The sequence below is a fragment of the Girardinichthys multiradiatus genome, chromosome 9, assembly GCF_021462225.1.
Source record: "Girardinichthys multiradiatus isolate DD_20200921_A chromosome 9, DD_fGirMul_XY1, whole genome shotgun sequence".
In the NCBI taxonomy this organism is placed as follows: Eukaryota; Metazoa; Chordata; class Actinopteri; order Cyprinodontiformes; family Goodeidae; genus Girardinichthys; species Girardinichthys multiradiatus.
Genome location: NC_061802.1, coordinates 39,087,890 through 39,098,411, shown reverse-complemented (window position 1 = coordinate 39,098,411; position 10,522 = coordinate 39,087,890). Strand labels below are relative to the sequence as shown.

At 40.5% G+C, this 10,522-nt stretch overlaps 1 protein-coding gene and 1 long non-coding RNA gene across 2 annotated transcripts in view; one reads left to right on the top strand and one right to left on the bottom strand.

Annotated features, from left to right (window-relative positions):
* The first annotated feature begins 701 nt into the window (after positions 1-701).
* Positions 702-7,576, top strand: LOC124873908. Its single transcript, XR_007039663.1, has 5 exons — positions 702-809; positions 4,888-4,959; positions 5,077-5,246; positions 6,011-6,158; positions 6,246-7,576. It is a non-coding gene; the product is annotated as an uncharacterized LOC124873908 (long non-coding RNA).
* LOC124873907 (AP-1 complex subunit sigma-2) overlaps positions 2,851-10,522 on the bottom strand; it is a 33,431-nt gene continuing 25,759 nt past the window's right edge. Inside the window, exon 6 of the mRNA XM_047374951.1 lies at positions 2,851-2,909. Within this exon, the coding sequence (XP_047230907.1) occupies positions 2,866-2,909 (44 nt within the window). The 3' untranslated portion in view covers positions 2,851-2,865. The remainder of the gene's footprint in view (positions 2,910-10,522) is intronic.

Here is a 10,522-nt window from a genome sequence, read left to right as displayed (position 1 = left end):
TATTAAGACAATAAAAGACCTGAAATATTTCAGTTAGTGTGCAATGAATCTAAAATATATGAATGTTAAATTTTCATCATGACATTATGGAAAATAATGAACTTTATCACAATATGCTAATATTTTGAGAAGGACCTGTAGAATGAACAAAAACTCTGGACATGCGCAGCTCATTGCCAGTTGTGACTCGCTGCGTAGAACCAATCGGGGGCCCGTTGTAACAAGTTGCTGCACGAGGTAACAGATTTAGCTCATCCATGCAGTGCCTTTCTTCGTCAGAAAGTTGCTGTTACTTTACCAAAAACGTGCTAGATTTCACGCTATGGCCAATTTTAAATAAAAGTCGATTAAGGACTTTCAAAAGGCGCAAAATCTAGTGACAAATAGCCCTTTAAAAAATGACTGACAGCTCTGGTTGGAGTGGGCAAGATGGGGGGGCCAATCAGATTCCAGGGCTAGCCGGTGTCCACCCCCAGCCACCCCTGTGACCACGCCCCTGCCACCGTCCCCATGTTTATTTTCGTATGAATTAAAAAAACTAACTCAGAACTGCCCCTAGTGGCTACATTACCTAAAAACCATGCCAACCTAAAAATGCACTTAAAGCAGAAGGTCAGTGATGCTTGACATTGTTAGAAATTGGCACAGATTTACATGTGTAAAGGAAGCATAAATGGGCCTCAATGCTCTCAGTCCAGAAAGAGCTTGGAATTTTGATTGGTTGTCAGCTAGAACCCACCAATCGAATGTTTGGAGTGCCATGCTCAAAACTCTGTTTTTAAACACTATCGATGTTTTAACATTGTCAGGTATGTATTAAGAAATCCTGCTGTAAATGTGGACTGTAACTTCAGTTTTCCGGCACTGCAGGTACCGATAAGAAGGACTGTAAAATGTTCTCAAACACTTCTTATTGTTTAAAACAGTGAGAATAAATAAAGATGGTGATGTTAGGTCATACTATATGTTTGTAGGGAAACTGGGATGAATAATGTGATTTGTGTAGTTCAACTGTCAACCTTCCACAATAACTAAGAATGAAGGAGAAGAAAGATTGATTATTTACTGGATAAGATGGTGACTTATTGACGTGGCTCCAAATTGTCTCCTGTTTTTTTTTAAAGAACCAGGCTTCAGCACCAGCTCTGGTTCATTCTGGGGTCAGAAAACTTTACAATCCAGAGGGACATTTTTGCTCCTTGTCCTGCTAAACTGAATTTGTCTAAAACTGCAAAGGTTACATGTCTCCTTAAAAAATGAATGGTAGATGAAGTTAATGGTAAATGAAGGCAAACATAGTTTTGCATGTTTTTGTATCATAGTGTATCATTCTATTGGGGAAATTCAATGCAGACATTTTATATAAGCACACAGAACAACTACTAAAACTAATCTTTTTACTAGTTTCTAGTGATGGGACTGATGGCTCTTTCATGATATGTTCACTTCAGAAAGCCATTCAAATGATCTGTTTTGAAAATGTACATATTTCAAAGAACTAGCCATTTTGTTCCTAATATAGTGTTAAATTAACTTGGGGAATCCTGGTGTGTGTGGGTGAAAATCACAAAAAAGATGAATCATCTGTATTAAGATTAATTTTTACTTAAAGGTGTTCATGGAAAAATATTTTTTATACATAAATATTTTCATAAAATTAAGTATAAAGTATCAAAATATATCAAATATCCATGTACCGGTAGTTCTTTACTACCAGTGTTGTGTGCATTAATAACACTTTAGCGCTGTTTGTAATGTAGAAACAAGAGAACCTACTAAAATGTAACAATATAGAAGAGAAAAAGTGCAGACTATTTGTAAACAACCAAATGAAGAATGGCTCTCACTGTCTAAGACTCAAGTCCTATCGCTCCAGGTAAAGAGCTGTTCAAAAGAATTGGGTCGTTCTTGAACTTCCCCTTATTACTAGTTTTTTTAATATTAAAAAACAATGTTTTTTTTTAAATCATTTTTTGACCAGATCATAAAGGGTCATATGTGGCTCCAGAGCCACAGGTTGCAGAACCCTGCCTTAACAAAGTACAGATTCATCAACAATGTACCTAGTTTTAAATTTGCGTTGAAGGTTACTAAATATCAAATCTCAAATAATTAAAATGACTTTTTTTATTATTTTGGATTTGACAGATGTACTAGGTAATCAAACAAAAAAAAAAATCTTCATAGGTTGAACGTCATGTTAAAAGTCAGAATTTATTGGTAGTAGTTTTATTATTCCTGCCTTTTTGTCAAGAAAAATAAATCAGTTTACAATAACTAAATTATTTTCTGCCCTTGCTTGTAAGCACTACCAATTGACCCCTACTTCCTAGCTCTTATGAGCCTGTTTTGTGAAACTGAACACTAAACATGACTGCCAGGCCAAATGAGTAGGTCATAGAAATAAAGTTGTCTCCAAAACTGATTTACTGCTATTAATTAAACCAGGTGATATGTTGAATTTATTGTTAGTTTACTAGTAAACCATGAAACTAAGGGTGTTAAATGCACAGTAAAACACTATTGGTGCTGCAGTGTTTGCTGATGGGTGATGAGCTGAACTGGAAACGGGGCCCAAATCAAACTCCGTTTTGGGCCCCACAAGATTTTGGGCTGGCACTGGATTTTTGGTGCTCAGTTGGACAGGAACATTTAAAAGCTGCTTCATGGATGGCAGTGGGATAGACCTTCATATTTGTCACATAATCTGTTGTAGAAATGACTTTAAGCATGGAATCGTTTTTAAAAATAGTCGGTTTGAACCCAAATTATTCAGAGCACGTAACTTGTTTATTTGAAGGGATAAAAACAACAACAGGAATTTTAGAAGAGAAAAAGCAGCCTGGAAATATGGGTAGATGCATGTCAGCCCGTTCCAAATGTTCTGCTGTTTCCAGGATCCTCTTCATCTACAGGAGGAGGATAAAAATAATCAACTCAGGAAAATTAAACAGCACCCTTTAGGAAGCATGCATACAAATTTTAAAGCCTTCCACCGAGAAAAAAAATACTCAACAAAAGCAACTCTTCAAGAAAAGAAAGGCTAAGTTTAGTTTCATTAAGTCAGTACTGATGACATGACAGCAATTTACTAGCTGAGGACAAAGTGTTGTGGCAAAATTGGTATTTAACAAAGGAAGAGATCGATGATCGTCACTCAATCAGCTTTATTGATAACCTTGCAAGGGAGAACAGTTAACAGCATCAGACATGCTCAGGAGGACTGCAGTATCTGTTCTGCTGGACAAAGGAAGAGAACTCTCTTGTAACAGCTTCAAGGTAATTCCCGCTCATGAGGGCAGAGGTAAGACCCGTTCTTCCCCAGGCATGATGACTCAACCCCTGAACAGAGTGGCATCCTTATCTCGTACTCTCCAGCCCTGGAGCCCTTCCTGAGACTAAACAGAGCCGAGTACACTAAACCAAAACATAAATTAGGCATGAAAAACATAGAGTGATTACTTTTTTCAGGTCATGTAGAGTCGTAACACAAAACATAGGGGCAAAAACTCCAGTTTAAGAGAAGTTTACATGTTCATAGGCCACCATTTCCTAAAGCCTTCCTCACATGTATCGAGCATAAACATAATCTCACATATAAAACTGTAGAGAAATCCAACCTTTATGCACTTTTATTAAGAGGACAGAAAAAAAAACAGTTCCCACACTCATAAATAACAGTTTTGAATGAAATCATTGGTGGTGCAGTTAGTACTTCTCCCTTTCCAATAAATGTAACTGAAGTGATTTACATATATAATTTTATAAGTTGATAAGAGTTTCTAGGAAACTCTAATTAATAATCTGTGACTTTCTGGTTATAAATACATCATGACACAGAGGCCCAGTTGTTGTAGCTACTATGCTGGACAAGGATATGTCTGGTGAGGTTGTCATGGTAAAGGAGGTAAAACCATTTCAACATCTCACTGTTGGAGATCTGTTATTAAGAGAACCATCTAAGGGTCACTATAACAACTATTATTTGATTACATACATGCATCTAATGGATAGAAAAAAGCCTTTTCTGTACTATCACAAACGCAAACGTTTGCAGTTTGTTAAACACTGGTGGGGCAGGTCCTGGAACCGTGTGCAGATGACACCAAGATTGAATTTTTTGAGGCTCTGGTGTAAAAAAAACAACAAAAAAAAGGTGAATGTGTGGGAAAACATCGCATGTCCACTGTTATGTATGGCAGGGGTTCTGTCATACCTTTTTTGATGTTGTTCTTACCCAAAGAAGGCAAGGGGAACCTTGTTAAAGAGCATACATTATTTGAAATACCAGGACATTTTCTATAAAGACAACTGAATATGGATCAGTGAGGCTTTCTACAGGAAATTATTCAAAATATCTGGTAAAATGAACAGAGAAAGACACAAAATCTTCCATGGCCTTCTCTGACCTGACCAGGACTCAAATAATGGTCAAACGTCAGGCGGAGCATGTTATGGCAGTAGAGCAGGCATTTAAGTGGCTGTTAGTGGTCGATGCAGGTGTCCAGTATTCGATTCCTAATCCCAAGACTTTGCTGCATGTCTTCCCCTCTTCTCTCTCTGTTCATCTACTGTGAAAACATGTTCCAGCCTTGTTTAATGTTATAGAGTTCTGTCCTGTTGCCAAAGGGGGGCTGTTCAAACAAATTTCTGAACCTTATTTTTTTTACCCAGTGAATACAAGAACTCAATTGAAACATTAGATTTTTCAAAATTTTTCAGGGTGAACCTATGGAATATCAATAAAAGATGGATTTACTTTAAAGGCTTTTTACGCATCTTTACTGGGGGTGGCAATGAATGTGGCCAGTACTGTACCTTGTAATTTAAAATGACACCTTATAAAGTCTAGATTCATCATCTAATCAACAGTGGTATTATTCCTAGATGCAGCTCTGCCACCATGGGTTGGTTACGATCAAGAGGACATCATGCAGGAGCAAATTCGAGCTCTCTCAGGTGTTAGTACTATCATAAAACACTTGTTTTACATATCGAGACAAACTTCAATAGTATACTGTTGTGAGAAAATTGATAACAACTGTAACCCTGTTATATGATTTCAACTGATGGCAGGACAAAAATTATTTTTTACGGGACCCCTCTGTTGGCGTGCGGTTTTACTTCGACTTTGAGCAAACGTTTTCTGTCGCCTTGGTGATGCTGGAGGAGGATGGGCTCCTCAGGATGATACGCTTCCATCTGGTCCCCAGAGAGTGAGAATGTTTCACTTACGTATTCATCATGTGAGTGTTAATAAAAATAAAAATAAAAAGTAGATGGAATATTTTTTTGATTTTAATCTTTCAAGAGTGCTCAGCTCACAGCTCTTAGCAGCACAGCAGGCTTAAAAAAACTCTGGATCCTGATCAGACAGGTACAGTCCGCTGTCATGTGTACCTTTCAGTTTTATGGGGGATAGAATTTAAGTTTGAACATTGACAGATTAAAATGGTTACCTTTAGGATGTTTTCATAAGTATGCATAACCCAGAAATTTCTTGTTTCTTTTCATGCAAATAAATCTGAAAAGTGTGGTGTGCATTTGTAATCAGCCCCCCTCAGTCAAAACCAGAAGAAACCGACTTTTGTTGCAATTACAGCTGTGAGTCTTATGGGACATGTCTCTACCAGCTTTGTTCATCTAAGGACTAACCTTTTTGCCAATACTTACTTGCAAAATAGTTCAAGCTCAGTCATATTGGAAGGTAAGCATCTGTTAACAATTTTCAAGTCTTGCCACAGATTCACAATTTGGTTTAGGTCTAGACTGTAACTGACCCATTCCAACATGAATATACAGTACTTTGATCTTTCAACTTTGTTCAACTCTGTTAATGGTCACTGTCTTAGAACGTGAACATCCACTCCAGTCTTAAGACATTTGCAGCCTCTGAAAGGTTTTTCTTCCAGAATTGCCCTGCAATGACCTTCAGTCATGAACCGCCCAACGCGGTTAACTAAATATGACTAAATATGACTAATCCCACAATCTGTTTGTGCTGTTGAAGGACGAAGGGAATGTCTCCACCAGTCTGCCTGTTTCTGAATTTGTGAGTGATGCCTTTAAAACATCCACGACAAACGAGGAGGATCTGCAGAGGAGGATCTGCAGAGAGATTTGTGTTAGACAAAGTGGAACATCCACACAGCAGACAGGTTAAATCTTTGGCTTCAACCGGAGTATAACACATTTCAGGACTTTTTTTGTTACTTTGGTTGTTTAATTCCTGCTTTTTTTCCCAGAAGTATTTCCTGAGTGAGAGAGAGCTGCAGGAAGAGCTAGAGGAGAGATTGAAGACATGGTTAATGAGGCCTGTGATAAGATTTAACATTTTGAACAGCAGGAGGATGTTGTCCTCAAAGAAGTCTGAAGGTGTTACCATGTAATGTTATCAACAAGGTTGTGATTATCAGGCAAACCTTCATAAAAGACCTGACCACGTTTGCACATTGAAGCTCATGAAGTTGTTGCACTGACTCTGCTGTGTTTCATACAGAATATCTTCAGATAACAGGATAAACTGAAACTACTTGTATTCTGTTGGAGTACCTGTGACTAAAGCTGGGGAACAAGAACAAGATGTTTTTGCCAGGTTTTGACTCAGAATTCTCAGCTGGGCATGGATGAGTTAGCAGAAAAATTTGTGTGCGTGAAGGGGTAAACTGTGTGACAGAAACAGACACACAACATGTTCTTTTATATAATAAGAAAAGGTAACAGCTTAAATGGCGTAATTTTAAAATTAATTTCCAAACTTTTGATTCATATTAGTCTGATCAAGACAATAGAGCAAAGAAGCAGGTCAAGTAAATGAATAAAAAAATTGCAATAATATAATATCTATGCATTATATTTTTACAATTTCTGTCAGTTTTTGTATTTATTTATTTTTTTTATTTAAGTTTGAAAACAACAGAAAATTATTAATCTATGATAGTATAATTTGTTTTTTTGGCATGTGATTTTATTGATATAGAATTTGACCAAAAGTAATGAATACATTTATAAAGTGCTTATTATTGGTAAATAAGGGGGAGCTGCATGTCGTTCATGTTGGTTAACGTCCTTCTCTTCTACCTTCTTGCTAAAAGTGTAGCAGTTCGTAAACATTACATTGGCTCATTACTGCCACCCGCTGGTGGTTTGTTTTCCTCTTCAAATGTCGTCCTTTAGAGAGTTTGATGTGTTTAGGTGGCTTTAGTCTGTGGCGCAGGTGATCCCAACTCTTTCATACAGAAATCTGCTTAAACCAGTCTGTTAGGTTGAACTCAGTGTTTTCAAAATCTATAAAAACGATTAAATTGTGTAATAAGTCCCCAGTTTAAGATGATTCTCTGCCTGAGCCAAATGTTTGTTTTAAAAAAAATGTTGAATTGCCTTTTTAGTGTGTTTTTCATTTCTATCATATTTTGTATCACTTCTTAAAATGTTTCCCCAGAGTCAAATAAATGGATGACTGAAGATATTTACAGTACAGACACACCTTCTCATTCAAAGAGTTTTCTTTATTTTCATGACTATGAATATTGTAGCTTCACACTGAAGGCATCAAAACTATGAATTAACATGTGGAATTATATACTGAACAAAAAAGTGTGAAACAACTGAAAATGTGTCTTATATTCCAGGTTCTTCAAAGTAGCCACCTTTCGCTTTGATTAATGCTCTGCATTACTATATCAACATTACTGGTAAAAGAAAATGTAAACACTCATCATGGGCATGAATGTTATTACTTCTTAACTTTTAATAAGAATCAGAATCAGCTGTATTGCCAAGTTCGTACATACAAACAAGAAATTTGACTCCGGTACACTTGGCTCTCTGGATTTTTAAATATATTTTAAATATATTTATGCATAAATGATGTACACATTAATGATGTATTTGAACAGTTAATTTCATAGATGCCAAGTTTGGATTTAGTCTTGTTTTTTCCTTAATAGTTGGTTAAATGTCATTTAGCTTGTGACAATGTGAGTACGCATTTTTTGCAGCCATCCTCAAGCTCATTTAAATTGGTTGCTTTCCTAGCTCAGACCCGACTTTAAAGCATGATTAATACATTTTCTATACCAGGGTTCACAACCTACAGCTCTGGAGCTGCAGGTGGCTCTTTGGACCTTCCACAGTAGCTCTCAATAACTTTGGTTAAAAATGATAAAGAACCAACAAATGTTCTCGTACTCGTACTCGTCGTACTCGTCGTCTTCCGCTTATCCGGGACCGGGTCGCGGGTGTAGCAGACTCAGCAGAGACGCCCAGACGTCCCTCTCTCCAGACACCTCCTCCAGCTCCTCCAGGGGGAGCCCAAGGCGTTCCCAGGCCAGCCGAGAGACATAGTCCCTCCAGCGTGTCCTGGGCCGTCCCCTGGGCCTCCTCCCGGTGGGACGTGCCTGGGCCTCCTCCCGAGGAAGGCGTCCAGGAGGCATCCAGTATAGATGCCCGAGCCACCTCAACTGGCTCCTCTCGATGTGGAGGAGTAGCGGCTCTACTCCGAGCCCCTCCCGGATGGCCGAGCTCCTCACCCTATCTCTAAGGGAGTGCCCGGCCACCCTACGGAGGAAGCTCATTTCAGCCGCTTGTATCCGGGATCTCGTTCTTTCGGTCATGACCCAAAGTTCATGGCCATAGGTGAGGGTAGGAACGTAGACCGACCGGTAAATCGAGAGCTTTGCTTTTCGGCTCAGCTCTCTCTTCACCACAACGGACCGGCACAGCGCCCCCATTACTGTGGCAGCCGCACCGATCCGTCTGTCGATCTCCCGCTCCATTCTTCCCTCACTCGTGAACAAGACCCCGAGATACTTAAACTCCTCCACTTGAGGCAGGAACTCCCCTCCAACCCGAAGAGGACAAGCTACCCTTTTCCGGTCGAGTACCATGGCCTCGGACTTGGAGGAGCTGATCCTCATCCCAGCCGCTTCACACTCCTCCAGCGGATCCAACTCACCACCAGGTGATGATCAGTGGACAGCTCAGCCCCTCTCTTCACCCGAGTGTCCAAAACATGCGGCCGAAGGTCTGATGATACGACAACAAAGTCGATCATCGACCTCCTGCCTAGGGTGTCCTGGTGCCAAGTGCACAGATGGACACCCTTATGTTTGAACATGGTGTTCGTTATGGACAATCCGTGACTAGCACAGAAGTCCAATAACAAAACACCACTCGGATTCAGATCGGGGAGGTCATTCCTCCCGATCACGCCTCTCCAGGTGTCACTGTTGTTCCCCACGTGGGCGTTGAAGTCCCCCAGGAGAATAATGGAGTCCCCGGGAGGGGCACAAAGAAGACCGGGTACTCCGCACAACCGCTCGGCCCATAGGCTGAAATGATAGTCAGAGACCTCTCCCCAACCCGAAGGCGCAGGGATACGACCCTCTCATCCACTGGGGTAAACCCCAACATGAGACGGCTGAGCTGGGGGGCAACAAGCAAACCCACACCAGCCCACCGCCTCTCCCCGTGGGCCACTCCAGAGTAGAAGAGAGTCCAACCCCTCTCAAGGAGATGGGTTCCAGAGCCCACGCTGTGCGTGGAGGCGAGCCCTACTATTTCTAGTCGATATCTCTCGACCTCCCGCACAAGTTCAGCCTCCTTCCTCCCCAGCGAGATGACATTCCACGTCCCTAGAGCCAGCCTAAGCATCCGGGGATCGGGCCGCTCAGGTCTCCACCTTTGTCCGCCACCCAATCCTCTTTGCACCGGTCCCTCACGGTTCCCCCTGCAGGTGGTGGGCCCACTGGGGGATGGCCTCGCGTCTCTCGTTCGGGCTTGGCCCGGCCGGGTCCCGCGAGGAGCAACCCGGCCACCAGGCGCTCTCCGACGAGTCCCGACCCCAGGCCTGGCTCCAGGGTGGGACCCCGGCTCTGCCGTACCGGGCGACGTCACGTGCCTCGATATTTTGGTCCTCGTGAGGGATTCTTGAACCACTCTTTGTCTGACCCATCACCTAGAGCCTGTTTGCCATGGGAGACCCTACCAGGGCATTTAGGTCCCAGACAACATAGCCTCTAGGATCATTTGAGCACTCAAACCCCTCCACCACGTTAAGGTGGCGGTTCAAGGAGGGGCCAACAAATGTTTTTAATATAAATATAATAACAAATGCAGGTTTTAGCAGTTTTTCAGTTTTGTGGGAATTCAATGGATTAATTGCATTGAATTTCCACAACAGAATGACACTAAATGTCCCAGGAATATATGATTACATTGATTTTTCTTATCATTAGGTTGAAACTATATGCTTTTTATGTAATGTACCCATCCTCTTTTTGTAAAATTCTATGTTTTTCTATATTTTAAAACCTTAAGATAGAAATAAAATGGCTGTCCTTCGAAATGACAACATATTCCCTATTGAGTCATATTGTATAAAATATATTATTGAATAGTTCATATATTTCAGTAACTCAGGTTACTAAGTGAAACACATTATATATTTATTTACACACTGATGTTTTCAAGCCTTTAATTCTGTTAATTATGATGATTTTCCGCATACAGCTAATGAAAA